The sequence below is a fragment of the Calonectris borealis genome, chromosome 3 (genome assembly GCF_964195595.1).
Source record: "Calonectris borealis chromosome 3, bCalBor7.hap1.2, whole genome shotgun sequence".
Classification (NCBI taxonomy): Eukaryota; Metazoa; Chordata; class Aves; order Procellariiformes; family Procellariidae; genus Calonectris; species Calonectris borealis.
The window spans coordinates 71,867,219-71,884,214 of NC_134314.1; the positions used below are offsets into that span (position 1 = coordinate 71,867,219).

Genomic DNA, 16,996 nt, shown 5'->3' on the forward strand with positions numbered 1-16,996 from the left:
AAATGTGAACAGTGCTTAGTCAAAGCATGGTTCCTGGGGAAATTTGAGATGTCAATGTCTTTACTCATTTTGTGGGATGTTTCTTTTCATTGTGATGGTTGTTGGTTTTTTTGTTCTGTTTTGTTTATTGAACAACCTGCTCTAATATGCTTATCATCTCTTCTTTTTCATACCTTTTTAATATATTTTTGGATATCCAGTACATGTGAAATGCCCTATGAGGAAATCCTTTTTCTGTTTATTTTTATACAGAAGAACACTTCTGTCAACATTAAGATGCAGTCAATTTAATAAGAATAGGATTCCCACAGGAGAGCAGAAAGAAATTATTCCTGTTAGCAGTTGTGGACTTGATGAACCTAGTATATCTTCTGATCTGATTTTCTTGCAAAAATATTATTTCTAGGAAAAATTGATGCTGAGATGTGGTAAGTGCGGGAGTTTATTCAGCAGGGCCCAGTAATAGCAAAACTTTTTGTGTGACAGGGAAATATTTTCTCTTTACAAATGCATGTGCTATAAAAAAATAATATGAAAGAAGTGTACCTTTGTATTTCACATGAGGAATTGTTGCCAATCTGAGGTATAATCTCAATGACAAATGCTTGTTTCATTCACTGGCAAAATTCTCATTAGTTTTCATGGTGCAAGATTAGGGCATGAATGATGACTAAGATCATGGTTATGATTAAGGAACTGATTAAGAAAATAATTTAGTACTACAAAAAAAAGAGGGAACAGATATAAGAGAGTAGAGAGGTAGTACACCTCTTAAAAATAAATGTCACAATGCAAAATTAGCATCTCATTTCTGTCTCAAGGATGGTCTCCATGTATCATAAATGCTTGAAGTGAAGCCTCACTTGCTTCTGGCTATTAGGGATGAGGAGGATTATTTGCTTGCAGGCTACCCCTGCCTTTCCCTTCACAGCAGCGTTACCCAGAAACCCCACGCTTTGCTCCGCCGACTCTCCTCCTGAACTCATTACGCGCAATTTCTGCTGCGCTGGCGAGGGCAGAGGCGGGAGGGAGGCTGCTTTCCCTCTCCCAGGGCACAGGCACTACTGCTGCTGCCCTACAACAAGATTGGGGACTTCATCGTTCTAACATGATGGCTGAGTTTTGCTTCTTGTCCTTTTAAGTGACGTAGTTGCTACAAATATCCTGTTACCTGCACAGTGGTTCTGTGATTTGCTACTACAGAAAGGACTATTTAAGGCAAACACAGTAGTGACAATACTGTTTTGATCTACTTTTTATTTCAAATTGCCTTCTGTGGTGTTTTACAGGAGCATGTCAAATCACATTTAAAAATGCTAATCAATGCCTAGACAGGTACATTTTAATTTGAACAATGTCCAGTTTTGTGCCAGAGTCACTCTGTGATCAATGCAATTCCATTGAATAAAATGGCATAATACATGAATGAATGAAACTCGTGGATAAAGATACATAGTTGTTATCAGCTTACATCCTAGGATTTTGGGGTGGAATGATATTCAGAGAACAGACTCTGGTTTTTATTATGATCAAGTCCGTCATTCCTAAGATTTATTTTCAGCTGATTGAATTGTTTTCATGAACATAGTAACCTGTTTGCTTTTACATTTTTCTCTTCAAAAGAGTTGGGCTTTAGGGATTTTTTGTGTGTTTTTTTAATAAACTTATTTTAAAAAAACCTCTCATGCTGTTTTTCAGAGGATTTTCATATCACAGACAAGCAATGTTAGAGAAATAGTAGAAGAATTGCAAAGTCAGATGCTTAATCATTAGATCTAATGCGGAGTGCAAAACTGTAAATGACAAAACCCCCCCAATTTATTGATGGAACATTTTCCATTCATGCACTGAAAATGGCAGGGAGCATTTGGATAAAACATATGTGGTTGTGTAATTAAAGACCAATCTTATCCCATATGTAGAAGGGGAGAAAACAAAGTTTGTACAGACACAGTTACATCTGGCATATGTAACTTCTGTGACAATTGCCATTGTCTTGGCAATGATGATCATATCGTCCATTCCAGGACAGATGTTCCATAGCATGAGCAGATTCTGCCTGTTTCCTTCACTTTTCCAGCTGCCAGTCAGAGGTTTTTCTCACCTTCTGGGTACAGTGCTGAGACCACTCTCTAGATAATTCACACCTTTCTTCTTTCCTCCTCAGAATCCTCCCTTTAACACAGCTTTTGTCTCTTCTGTGTCTGAAACAGAGAGCTAAACCTAATGGCCATCATGGGGATGGGAGGGAAAGGGGGGATAGGTGTTGAGCATGCAGAAGAGTTTCTTTCTGGGATTACTTGGAGCTGAAGCACTTACGGGCAGTAAAGATTGATTTTTGCCCTATGTTCCCTGAGCTGAAACATGTTCAGCCACTCTTTGTGGGAACAGTGTATGTACAGTCTGCTTGGTGCTTCATCAAGGGGATGAAGGTGAGTTGTCGGAGAGTTTAAGTGCTAAAATTCAAGGGTATATGAGAATTAGAAAAGGCTTGTAATTTAGACAAATTAGGATAGATTTTCACAGGGATAGCCAGAGCTATGCTTCCTGCCAAATGTATAACTCTGAAGTTCCTATTTATTTATTCACGCATTGAGAAAATGAAGAAGCAACCAATCTAAAATTAAGACTCTTTGCATCACAAATACTTTGTAGATGGATACACAAAAAATAATTTTATTTCCATTGGCTTGTTAAAGCATTGCTTGCAGTAAATCATAAGCTTGTTTATATTTCTTCACTTTTTGTAGCTCTTTATCAGGTAGTTTCTTTACTACCTCCCTTTATCTTGCCATGGTCAAGCAATTATACAGGCCTTCCAGGCCTTGACTGTCCTTGGTTACCATAATAGAATTGTCTATAGGAATCAGGTTTTCACTGAAACAAATCCTAATAGAATTGCACTTTGTAGCTTACCAGTTTGAAGTTTTAGCAGCCTCTTTTACATTGGGCTGGCTGAACTGAAAACACAGACCAGGCTCTAATGCTTAACTCTGTGAGGGTTCCTTGAATGTTTAGGCAACTAGATGTTTTCAGTGGGATATTTGGATGTTTAACTTGAGCATGACAGTGATTGAAGTTCAAAATGGTTGGTCCTATCCAGCTTTCATGAAAATAACTCAGTGATGGTGAATGGTCGGAACAGTCCATTTTTTCAAGATGTTTGTGTTTCAAGTAACACTGAGAGCACACTCTGTGAGAATGAGGATCACAAAAGTAACTGTCACTGCAGGGAAATCTCAGTTCACATTCAGGACATTGCCTAATTTGACTTCCTTGAATATCCCTATTTTTGGGTAGTTAGCATCTCACATTGCTGACCGGTGTTTGTTGGGCAGATATCTGTCTTTCTATGTTGTGCGCTATTTTAAATCTTACAACATAGCAGATTATTTATTTGGTACCAAAAAGTTAGTATTACTTTAACCTTGTTACCATGTCTGTGCTTGTTTCTTATTGAATTTGAGCTGTTCTGTTGTTTTGGTCCAGTCTTTTTATTAGTATTAGGATAATTACTAGATTTGTTACTATAAACAAATAGAAATGTTTATTGGTTAATACTCTGAATTTATGAACAGCATACTAAAAATCCCACTAGAATAAAGGAATTGATTGTGAGGTCATGTGTAGAACACTCACAAGAAACTGATATCTAGTCCCCATTTCATCAGGTTTATGGATGCCTTGGAATATTAAATAGCAACATGAGCCAGCAATGTGCCCTTGCTGCAAAGAAGGCTGAGGGTATCCTGGGCTGCATTAGACAAAGCGTTGCCAGAAGGTCGAAAGAGGTGATCCTTCCCCCCTGCTCAGCGCTGGTGAAGCCACACTTGGGGCACTGTGTCCAGCTCTGGGCTCCTCAGTGCAAGAGAGACATGGACATACTGGAGAGAGTCCAACAAAGGGCCACAAGGATAATGAAGGGACTGGAGTACTTCTCCTATGAAGAGAAGGTGAGAGAGCCTGAACTGCTCAGCCTGGAGAAGAGAAGGCTCAGGGCGATCTTATCAATGTGTATAAATACCTGAACAGAGAATGCAAAGAAGAGGGAGCCAGGCTTTTCCCAGTGGTGCCCAGTAACAGGACAAGAGGCAATGGACACAAACTGAAACACTGGAGGTTTCCTCTGAACATCAGGAAACACTTTTTTACTGTGAGGGTGACGGGGCACTGGGACAAGTTGCCCAGAGAGGTTGTGGAGTCTTAATCTGTGGAGGAGCCATCTAGACATGCTCCTGGGCAACTTGGCTGTAGGTGGTCCAGCTTGGGAAGGGAGATTGGATCAGGTGACCTCCAGAAGTCCCTTCCAACCTCAACCATTCTGTGATTCTGTGATTCTGCAAGGTTAACTGGAATCTTGCTTTTGTCTAAGATGTACTTCCTAGTGAAACTGATACCTTAAGTTTCTGCAATTTAGAGGAAAATGTGCAGTTAGGGACTGAGCACTTCACAGCTTTGGGTGTCATTTATTTGTCTTTCATTGTTTATTCATATCAAATCCTATACAAATACATAAGATTTCACAGTTTATATTCTGCACTAAAGTCCATAAATATATTTTTTCCTCTCTGGGTGAGTGCGGTAAAACTGCTGATAGCATTTGATGTAGCTCAGTTTAAACCAACTAAATTTTATCATTTCACATCTACAGAATTTGGCTTTAAGTATGTAGGAAAAAATAATTTAATCTGTGGTATTTGATTCCTACAGATGGATTCAAGCAGTAATTAATTTACAGTTAGTAGTATAAAAATCTGCAGAAGATATTAAACAGCAGTGGACCTACATTTTTCAGCCTCTGGTTTTCAAATGTAATTTTCACTAGCAGGATTTGCATGCTTCGCATTACATTGCAATATGGGTATATTTTTAGCACAGAATATTGTTAATCCTCAGTAGGAACAATGTTAACTTTGCTTTTCCATAATTATTCTGCTTTTTTTGTTTTTGTTGTTTTTTATTGTTTTGCTTTTCTTTTCTTCTGTTCAACTGATTTCGGGGTAAACTGGAACACTGTGTGATAAGGGCCTAAAATCCTACTTTAAAGGACTCTTCTTTTGTCATCAAAAAAGCATAGGTGTACCTATGCCACATGCTACCCAGTATAGGGGGACAGACTCAGCCACACAGGGAAGAGTGACATCACGTGCACTTCTCCCGTACTTGCAGTGCTACTTTTGCACAGATAATTTCACCTCATTTGGAAGTTTGTATTTTCATGGTAGCTGCACAGGACAGGTTAGAAAATAAGACTGAAAAAGTCTTCTAAGTCATCTACCATCTGCCTTTATAGGCTACAACATCAATAAAATGCTGTTGGAGTCCTGGGAGATTGCTTCAGAGCTTCTTAAGGGTGAAAACGTTCCTCTAACTCCAGCCTAAATATATTCAGATGCCATCACAGCCCTCTCCTCTGGTGCTTTTGTATTGTTTTTAATTTAAAAAGGTTTATCCTTTTCTGGTTCTCATTCCTTTCTCTCATATATTTGCAGAGAGCAGTTGTAGTCTTTCTGAGAGTAAGCAATCTACACAGTTTTAGTTTTCTTTTATATCAGCTCTTCAGCCTATCTATTCCAGAGGCTCAGATTCTTTGAACATGGGTTGCCGGAACTCTCTATAATACTCCATGTGTGTGCTTATTGTGTCTGGTACAATATTTTTAATTCTCCACTACAGCTCATTATATCTTACCTGATAGCATCATAAGATTCCATTTGCCTTTTGTCACACTAGTGCCTTACATCATTCCTGTAGCAAAACTACAAGTGTGTCTTCCTCTAGTTTGGTTTCTATATAATGAGTTTCCACCTTACAGCAGAAATTCACATTACTCCCTGAGTATGTAGCCTTGCATTTTGAGCTGTTTAGTAATAGTAATCTGTTTCCAGTCTTCAGTCAGCTCACTTCCTCTTATTTTTAGGATATTCTCATTCCACTGTAACGGTGTTTCCCAAATATGTGTTACTGGTAAACTTTATAAGCACTGTCGTGATTTTCCCGCCAAAATCATGGCTGAAAATATTAAAGACTTAGACTTAGTCTTTGAGGAACTCCGACCTTTTTTCCTACTTATATCAGCATGTAAGGAAGCTCTTTCATCTAAGTAACCCTGTTTTTGACATCTCTACCTGCACAGTAACTTCCTTTGTGAGTAGTTTCAGTGGTAGATTGTGGGACAGCTCCCTGAGTTAGGTACTGCTCAGTGTAAAAATGGCAGAATTTGTCGTGTATTACTTGGTAAAGAAGTATCACATTTAAAATACCAGTGGTATAGTTTTTTAAGTGAGGGATTGTCTATTTGGAGACACTTAGGAAAACAAAGGAAATTAGATGAAGGTATGAAACCATTGTGAATGTGCCAAAGTATATTTAAGTCTTCTGTGAAGGCTGGCATTCAGAAAGAGCAGATGGTTGTGGCTCTGAGAGGAATAACCACATGACCTAAGGCCATGTTATATTATATATACAAGACCTCTGTTGGAAAGATGGATGCACATACATCTTGCACCCAGTTCTTCACTCCTAACATCTTTTCAATACCTCCATAGATACCAGCCATCATCCTGTTTCTGGAATGTTTTAAGTATTAATTTGTTTCAGCAGGATATGCTAGATTTCTTTTTTTTTTTTTTTAAATTCAGGGAACAATGAAACTTAGGAGTTAGCATTTCCCTCAGAACTGAATTCTTATATGTGCTCATATGTATTTTTGTTTTATTACAATTGGAAGAGTAATTAATTTCTAAGGTCCTGATTTGAACCTGAGTTGGAAGGTATTTGAGGATAAATATAAATATAGTGGGAAATTCTTATGACTGTTTTAAGTAACATAGCACATTTCTTACTAATAATACAGAACAGTTTTTCATAAAATCATAGAACCAAAGAACAGGGCAGGCTAGAAGAGACCTCAAAAGATCGTCTGGTCTAACCTTTCATGGGAAAGGGAGCCTAGATGAGATTGTCTAGCATTGTGTCCAATCGCATCCTGAAAACCTCTAGTAACGGGGACTCTACCATGTCCCTGAGAAAGTTGTTCCAGTGAATGATTGTTCTTACTGAAAAAATTTATTTCTCATATCAAGATGAAACCTCTCCCAGTGCAACTTGTACCCATTGCCCCTTGTCTTCTCCATGTGACTCCCTGTGAAGAGAGCCTCTTGTAGCCACCCTTTAAGTACTTAGCCCTTTAATTTACTTCTAATACTGAACCTATTGAGTTCAAAGTAATTGAATATGCAAGTAAAGAATTCATAATTTAATTCTAAATGTATTTAAAATTATCATGCCTCCAAGCTTTCAAAAACAGTAATTGCATTCTTTCCCTTAGGTAGACTTTCATAGAGCTTCATGTCTACAGTATGTGTAACTATAGTAAAATGATTTCAAGAGTAAAACTACCCAGACTTTCCACAGAATAAATAGAGGTTTCTACATTTTTATAGTAAAAATGTAAACCATTTAGTAAACCATTGCCATTTCACTGAACTTAGACACAAACAGAACTGAGATATGATTGTAGAATGTCTTTTCTCTAAGACAGAATCATTATGTATATTTTGGTTTTCTGCACAGATTTATGTGTAAGTTACAGATGCTGCACCCCTACATCCTGATTTAATCTCTTGGTCAGCATGTGCCTAGTATGTCTCTATTAGTTTTTATTTATTTTGGTAGATTCTGAGCTCTTCCATGTCCAACTCAAATTTTATCCTCTGCTTTTAGGCTGTTGAACTCACTATAGGCATAGAAAAATAGTAATCTTACCATTGGCTGTAGAAATTTGCTCCATGTGGTGCATTCAAGTTTCTGTGCCTTATTAAATAGAAACATTAAACATTCAAATTCAAATGTTCTTGCACAAAGTTTCTCCAGGTTGTAGTGCTTAATATTGTGAACAGTCCTAATGTCATATAATATTAGCAAATCTACTGAAAATCAATGACAACCGTTAGAGTAATTTGCCTATCTAACATGCTTGGCTTCAGGAAAACAAAACTTTCCAATTTTTGAGGAGCTCATGCAAGTGCCATACAGTGAGTAAGAGATGGAATTGGAGCCTATGCTTTCAATTTTCAAACATATGCTACCTTCAATCTGATCTCAGAGATATTTTTGTATAACTGCATGTTAAGTACCCTTCTTGAGTGTAGAATGACTACTTAAAGCCCTATATAACAAAGATGCTTGTAGACCTACTGGTACTGATCTGGATAGATTTCAGCATTTTTAAAGACCTTGTCCTGGTTTCAGCTGGGATAGAGTTAATTTTCTTCCTAGTAGTTGGTATAGTGCTATGTTTTGGATTTATTAGGAGAATAATGTTGATAACACACTGATGTTTTAGTTGTTGCTAAGTAGTGTTTACGCTAGTCAAGGACTTTTCAGCTTCCCATGCTCAGCCAGGTGCACAAGAAGCTGGGAGGGAGCATAGTCAGGACAGCTAACCCAGCTGATCAATGGGGTATTCCATACCGTATGACATCACGCTCAGTATATAAAGCTGGGGGAAGAAGAAGGAAGGGGGGACGTTCGGAGTGATGGTGTTTGTCTTCCCAAGTAACCGTTACGCGTGATGGAGCCCTGCTTTCCTGGAGATGGCTGAACACCTGCCTGCTGATGGGAAGTAGTGAATGAATTCCTTGCTTTGCTTTGCTTGTGTGTGCAGCTTTTGCTTTACCTATTAAACTGTCTTTATCTCAACCCACGAGTTTTCTCACTTTTACTCTTCTGATTCTCTCCCCCATCCCACCGGGGGCAGTGAGCGAGTGGCTGTGTGGGGCTTAGTAGCCAGCTGGGGTTAAACCACAACAGACCTTTAAAGATTTGATGTGAGTACTGCTTGTATTCAAGACTTCTGTTAAAAATTAAAGATTTCTTTTCAATAAGATGTTTTGTTCAATCTTTATAAAAACTTCTTTAGTTTTTATATATAAAAACAGACTTTATAAAAACCTCTAGGGGAGCAGACCAACAACACACAAAGGTTATTATACACCAGCTTTTCATGTCAATGGAAAGAATTGCTGCAAAATGTGTAACGGTAACATGATGTCAGCTGCAGAACTGCAGTGAACTGAAAAAACCACAAATATTTGTTTAGGTCATTTTTTTTATTATGGTCATTGCAGATGCAACTGGAGTAGATACAGAATTTATAGGCAAGAGAATGATTTTTCATCAGGGTGTCTTTAAATCTTTATGAAAAATTCTTTCTTAAACTAGTGTGCCTATTTATTAGCATGCATGGGTTGAAATTTGAGTGTAATTTCTCTTAAAGTAGAACAGTTATTCTTATTAATGAACTTCACCGGATTTTGTAGATTTCTAGCTGATTTATCATCATCCAAAACATCTCTTTAAGTATACCGTTAAGGAAAATAAGTAATTAAAAGAACAAATGCCAAGTTGACTCTGATCTGTTGTATCAGACTGTTTTCACCTTGTGTATTGGTCCAGGAAAAGATATGAGCATGTGAACACAACGTTCACTGTCACCCATGCCAGACTGGTGAATAAACAGACTCCTGTAGAGCAGAAAATCCCGAATCTTTCAGAAGGCATTGAAGCCATTGCACATAATCATCTCAAATGCTGAGTATCCTGATTTTAGTTAATATCTTCTTCAGAATACTGCTTTTAGAAATAAATTAAATGAGCTCATAATGGTTTTCTTTTAATTTCTGACTGTATTCAGTCGAGTGCAGATACTGTGAAAGTGAGTAATATATTTACAGCCACATGGAGATTAAGACAACAGTTAGTGGAGATGATGAGAATAACAATAGTCCAACAGCACAGGCAGAAATGCAGTAAACGTAAAATGCAAATACATTCATTGATTAGTTCTGAATAGATTCTGCTTCTACATGTGGAGAAGAGCAAAATGCAGCCCATCCAGGCAAAATATGGAACAGAACAATTTAATTACAGTTCTTTGTTTTTTAGTCACTCAAAACACAAAATAGGAGCAAGTGTGCTGCAAGGGCATGGGAAAGATACACAAAGTAATAAAAATGACATTTTGGGCATAACTTCCAATCCACTGCAGAAATCATGCTGTTCTCATTAGTTTCTCCAAATGCTGAGGGAAGCCCTTCTGATCAATGTGAAGAGCACTTACAAGCAGTACAGTTATGTCCGGAGTATGTCCTGGCTTCAAGACTATATCAGTGCACCATGCTGATTCATGCTCTGTTCCTTCCTGTGAAAACCAGAGCACAGGAAAGTGGGGGATAATGTATGTCTGGATGGAGCAGGAACATTTGACATGTGCGTATGAGAATATGGGCACAACAGGGCATGACCTTAGATTTATGGACTGGAAGTCACCAATTCCCATAGTATACACATATTCTGTGGCAGCCTAAGTGCTGCTGTGAGATGGAGCCAACAGCCCGAGTTAAAGCACACACCCTCTGACGCTGACTAAGCTTTTGGGTTTCCAGGTTTCAAATATTTAAACCCCTTGCACAGTCCACAGCAAGTGCTTCCAGAGAGACTGATCAGCAAATGTGCATGTATAAGAATAAATTGATCAAGAACAAAAGAAGATACATTGATTTGTTTGGTTTGTATTTGATTATACCCAGATATTTTTTAAAATGCAAGCTTCTTCAGGTGATAAATTGAATCATTCTGTGTATCTTTCTAACTAGTGGCTGGATAGGCCCCTTCTCTATCTTAAAAATGAAGAGAATAAATAAGAAATATGTAAAATCAAAATACATATTTTGTAAGTACATTGTAGACAGACAGTAACTGCAGAAAGTTCTCAGCAGCGTGCCAACTGCTGTCCAGCAGCATGCTGCACAGCAGGTAGTATTTCTGCAGCTGTGAGGCTGCTTCCCCATTCTTCATTTTCCTGTAACGATTCCACCAGTATCAGGGTTTTTTTCTCTACTTCCAGTCTTCCAAACGACATAAAACCTTTGGCCCCCAAACCACCGTACTAAGGTTACCTGTAGATTGAGCAATGGTATATGTGGGTGTGAACCCCAGAGACCCGATCCCCATCATTTTCCCTAGTAGGGGTTTGGCCAAGGATGGCTGGTTGTCTTCTAGCCCTTGTGCATGGATTTCCTTTCTGCAGAAACTGATGGTGAGCAGACTGGTGCTCAGTGCTGGAGCAGGTTTTGGCTGGTGTGTGCATCTAGATCTCAAAGCTTGGAAATTTAGATAATAGATCTGTTTAGTGGGACTGTGTCACTGTCTCTGATAAAACACGTTCAATAGAGGCATATATCCCAAAGCCATGCTTTAACAAATCCTGTCTTTCTCCTCAAAATATAAAAAATGGAAAAGTCCTAAGTGCATGAAGTATTTAAAAATATATTCCCATTGTTTGTACCAGTACTGCTAAGTCTTGTTGTCAACTACATTGCAGTGGCTGCTGAAGACCATTTTTTCCTCTTTCTTACTTTGCTTCCACTGCCTGTAGCTCCCGCATACTTTTTTCTACCCAAAGTGTATAGTGTTACTATTAAACTTAGCAACTTAATATATTAGCTTTAGAGCTACCACCGAAGTTGTTTGTTTGTTTGTTGTTTTTTAAAAAGCAAAACTGTCCTGGCATTGTCCCATAAAAAAACATTACCTGGAGACTTAAAGGAAAAGAAATGAGCCTGCATTGCCTCTGTGCAGTACTTCTGAATGGGGTAATCCATCTGTTATGGAGATGTTGATTAAACTATTTAGCTTAAAACATTGCTCCTTTTCATAAGTAAAGTCTCCATATTATTGCTTTGACTCGGCAAGCTTTTCTAGAGCTGCTTTAAATTAAGAATGTCCTTAATGAAGATGGAAATTGCTATATAACATATCTTATTGAAAGCTTTAGAGAATTTATGCCATACTGCTGACCAAACAAACTTTCCCGGCGGGGTGCTGTTCACCGCTTTCTGAGCTGTGTTGTGTTCTCAAGTGACATCTTGAAGCATTGCAGGTGGTTTGGCACACTTTTCTGCACTTCCAAGTTGTTTTAGCAGTATTCCTAAAGGCGCCAAAGAGCTGGAAAACAAACAAACAAACAAAAGCTCCTTGGTGTTTTTAGGACAGAACGATCAAAACCAAAGAAAACAAAAGAGGATGCTGAAAATGTGGAGCTGTGAGCAACTTGAATTGAATTTCACTAAAGTAAGAAACAAAAAAAATTGCCACAATATTAGGTCACTGAGAATCAATTAAGATGCTTTGATTAGACGTGTGAACTTGGCTCTGTCGTGTCTCTCACTCTGTGCATGACACTCCTCCTTGTGTTACCTTGCAGCAGAACCCTGTGTTTACAACCCTGCACTGTAGCCACCTTCCCACCATCTGATCCCCAAGCACCTGCGTCAAGAGGTGCGCGATGTGCGATCTGCGGCCGCACACCTCACACCTGTGGCACATGGAGCTCTGCAGCTGAGCTGCCACAGCTGGCAGGCAGGGACTGTGCTGCTTAGGAAGCTTGTCTCTAGAAAAGCTCTGCTAGAAAGTGTGCCACTACTCTCTGTCTCTTGATGTATATATAGGATATACATGATACTAGCCATTATAACATGCATGCATGATGAATTTCATCATCATATTCATATCTGTCTGAAGATACATGTCTGGTTTTGTTCATCTTTCAAAATAATTTGTCCTAAATGTTTTTAAATAAATATATCCAATTACATTTGTCTTTTTTTCCAAATCAACCTAAAAATGCAGTCTGTTGGTGGTGCTTTAGTAGAGAAAAGGTTTGTAAAAAAATGAAGATATTCCCAGCCAATTAAAGGAAGACATTTGATTAAATAAAACCAAACTTTCTTGCAACGTTTCTTTCAGGTGCAGAATGATCTTATCAGAGTCGTTGTGTTTTACAAAAACAGAAATTTGAAATCGATCTCTATAACGATAATTTTACTGTAATGGCATACTAAAAGTGTGCCTTTTATTCTCATTTCAACATTGTGTACTACTCTGTTGGCCTCTGTGGGTAAACAACATCTGAATCTCCACAGTTTCATAACTGCCTTCATGTTACCAGAGCAAAACAAAAGTCTGTGCAAATGCTCTGTTGCTCTGATTTAATGAAATAGAAAGTACTGCATATTATCAGAAAATTGAGTATGTTTCAGGCTGATCTAGGTGCACTCAAAAAATTCTGTGCATCCTTACATATGTTTCATCCTTCTTGTACAACAGTTCAAATATATTATTAAAAGCTAAGTGGTCTACATGTCTGTTCAGATTCATTTCTCGCTATTTCTTCCACTTCACCGTTTCAGTTGCAAAGCTGAAGGACATCCATGTCTAAATAGAGTATGCAGTGATGAACCCAAGTGGTTGCTTTTAAAAGCTGCTTTCCTTTATATGTATGACAACCTAGAGAAGGGCTATGCCATTCAGCCATTTTTATGCTTACTGAGCCGTATATTGTTACAAAAGCACTGGTGAGAAGACTGCATTGCTTTTTGCAGCCACACATCTTGCTGCTTTAAGATATCAGCAGTGTAGTTGGGTTGTCCCAGTCCCTGGATGAATTATTCAGGCTCTTGACATCAGACGTTTCTGCTAGCGGATTGGCTGGTGCTCGGATAATAAAATCTTTCCGCGAGAAAACAGTGGAGAAGGATGATGGCAGTGAGACCAGCAGAACTGCTACTTCCACTACAGCTGGCTTTGTCTGGCTGTTGCATCTCTGCAAGAATATATAAAGATGTTTTTAAGGTCTTGCTTCATGCGAATTCTCCAGTAAGAGCAGGTGGAGGGATTTGTGAGAGAGGCCTGCATTTCCAGTGAAGGGCAAAAATCAGGTTGTTCTTGAAAAATTACTTCTGGCTGTATTCTAAAGAAACGCTGCACACTACACGAGACAGGAGTAGCAGCAGCAGCAGCAGCAGCAGCAGCAGCAGCAGCAGCAGCAGCAGCAGCAGCGCTTATGGCTCGCTACAAAGGTGCTGGTGGCAAAAATGTTACATCGTTAAATCTGCTTCCTGGGTTCTTTCAGTACCGGCAGGGTAAGTGGTGCAAATAAGGAGCTGACAGTCCTTGCAAGTGGGGAGAGTGTAAGAAACTGTATGACCCATGCGTCTTGTGGGTATAGATAAACAGTACCTCTGTGAAGAATTTACATCAGTTCAATGAATTTCCAGGGAAATTTGTAAAAAGCCTATTTATTGTGGAATTTGTAAAATCAGTCCACTACTTGTATTATGTTCAGCTATAGGTTTTACAGTGGTAAAATCTGTTCCTCTTAAACCTATACAAAATAAGTGCTATAAAAAAGGAAACTTTATTATTAATAGTATGCTCTTTATGAGCCCTAGTAGTTATTAATAGGGCTCATAAAGAATATATTGCTCACTTATATTCCCTTGAAAGGCTATTTCTGCTATTTGATGATACGACTGGAATTGAGTATGTCTTCTGCTGGTAAACATTTAGAAGCCGGGAGCTGGTTCTCTGATTTCCAGTTGTTGTCAGAAGGCTGCTTCTTAAATCATCAAGATGCACTGGAACTGCAAATTAGGGAATCATTTTCACTCATTTTTTTGATCAGAAGTTTGACTTCTAAAATCCCAGTTCTTTTCTTTTGGCATACCGTTGTTGTATCGGGATTGCTGGGGAATTTTAAGTTAGAGAGGTGTGAATGAAGCCAGAGCTGGACTGATTCTGTGCGTGCTCGATCTCCGTCCCCACACCTACTCACACACCACCCAATTCTAGTGTGCAAGTACTTCCCTTGAAATTAATTGGACTACCCGTATATATAATTTCTTGTCAGAGCAGAGCTGACATTTACTGTATGTCACAAGGGAAACCTCTTGTTCATGGTTAGAAACCATATAGTGAGAAGTCTGTTTTCCAGAATGTAGAAACAATTATCACATATAAAGACACCCCTTGCCAAAAATAGTCAGTATTGAATGAAGCACAATGAAGTATTTTGGGAGATATTTTTCATAACTTGCCTGTCAGTGCAACAAGTAGATTCTGAGAATGTAATGAATGTTTTTAAAATGATGTAAGGCAGGCTACCCAATGAAATAAAAGAAAATAAAGAATGCAAAATTATTTTCTTATAGATGAAGTGTGCTAATCTAGCAATAGATTAGCTGCAGAGATATGTATCTTTTTTTCCTCTGGTATTTCTCATATATGAGATATTGTTTATATGTAAAGAAAATGTAAAATCACCAAGTCATAATGCACAAACACTTCTTGGGAGCTTGTATGTGATCAGGGAGCCATCATTGTCCCGCTTAAGACAACATTTTGGCTGATGAATTTTGTACTATGATTTGTATCTTTATGTACACTCATTGTGGAGCAGCATTATGTGAGCATAAATCAGGGAGCTTAGTAGTAGTAGTACATCAAACTCATTAGTTACCTATTCCAGAGCTTTAAAGGGGATTAAACAATATTCCCTTTTAATTTTACAGATGTAAAAGAGATCAAATCACTATTCAGTGCTGCACAAATCAGTAGCAAAGGAGGTATCTAAAATTAGATTTTCCATCTGTAGATTTTGGGACATGCATGTGTTCTTATAAGAAATAAATATTTAACAGCAATTTTATTTATTTGGGTTTTCTGTAGGGGAATGAAGCTGCTCATTCAAAACTGATGATGGCAATAATATGATTTGTTTTTCAGTGAAATAGGTATTTCCTTTTATTTTTGAAAGAAAAATCCCCAACGTAAATACTTGAATTCCCTGGTGTGAAATTATTCCATGTGTCAAACCCAATTCCCCACGAGCAAGGGACAGGACTTCATGGATTGGTTATGGTGCTGTGATCCTCTTCCCTCTGCAGCCATGACCCTGGCTGCTGAAGTTGGAGGAGCTCATTCGGGAACTATTTTTGTCTATGCAGCTGGCAACAGTCCCTGAAGGACTATCTGAGAATCAGTGAAATTCACTATAAATCAGACAAGTGCTTCAAGACAGGACTAAGGGAGGTAGTAAGTAGCAGTATAGATACTGCCTGAACTAGCTAATGGCTCCTCCCTGGCTGGATCTCCCAGAGGACAAATAAGCTTGATCACGCAATTTCAAATATTTGATCCAATATTATAAACATTTTGAAATGTACATGTTAAGAGTATTTTTTCTAAGTCTGTAGCTGATTTTCTAAATAAAAGCAACTTGACTGTCAGAAACATGGATTCTAGTTAAAAAGTACAGAGAAGTTCTAGGTGCTCAGACCTTGGGTAAATATATTATGGACTTAGATGTCAAATTTGTCTTGGCATTCAGATTTGAAATGGTGTCTTACAGTTCATTCACTCATTAAGACTTGAACTTTGCTGTGAAACTCTACAAATAGTCAAGTATCAGAGCATTATTATAAGAATTTGTTATGGATAGTTACAGGCAAAATTAACTGTCTCAGGAAAACATAGTGGCATTTCTGGCAAATGCAGAATGCATTTGTTGTCAATAGAGAATATTATTCTTCCATCATGTAAAGCCAAAAGGATTCAGCAATGTCTAATCAAAGTGATTTCCTTTTTTTTCTCAGATGAGCAAGAGTCAGTGCAGAAAAGGACTTTCACAAAATGGATCAATACTCACCTGGCTAAGGTAATATATGGCTTTGAAATTTTTTTTTTTTTTAATCAAACCTTTTTATCTATGCCTGTACAGGCCCCCGAGTATAGAATATGCAAAATTTGGCTGAGCAGAATGGCATAAACTTAAAAAGGGATCCCCATTATCTGTACACCATAGAGGATGATCCGTTCCAGCATAATAGCGGTCAGCTGCAGCGTTGTGTGTGGCATCTACAGGCAACCACCCAGCTCCTTTGGCCAAAGTTGAAAGGTAGCACAGTAGCTACTATTTCAGCCAGAGGAAATATTTGAAACTGCTTTCTATGAAACAGAAATATTAGCCTTATTATATACAGTGTGTTTGAATAAAACTTGAGTCAGTTGTGTAGTTTGATAGAGGCATCCTGAACTGGTTACAAACATAAATAGTATGTCGTGAATCCGGTGCCGAATTAATTATCTGATGCAT

At 38.2% G+C, this 16,996-nt stretch overlaps 1 protein-coding gene across 1 annotated transcript in view; it reads left to right on the top strand.

Moving 5' to 3' along the window:
- Positions 1 to 16,996, top strand: part of SYNE1 (spectrin repeat containing nuclear envelope protein 1) — a 314,802-nt gene that overhangs the window by 38,614 nt on the left and 259,192 nt on the right. The window contains exon 3 of the mRNA XM_075146137.1: positions 16,497 to 16,558. Within this exon, the coding sequence (XP_075002238.1) occupies positions 16,497 to 16,558 (62 nt within the window). The remainder of the gene's footprint in view (positions 1 to 16,496; positions 16,559 to 16,996) is intronic.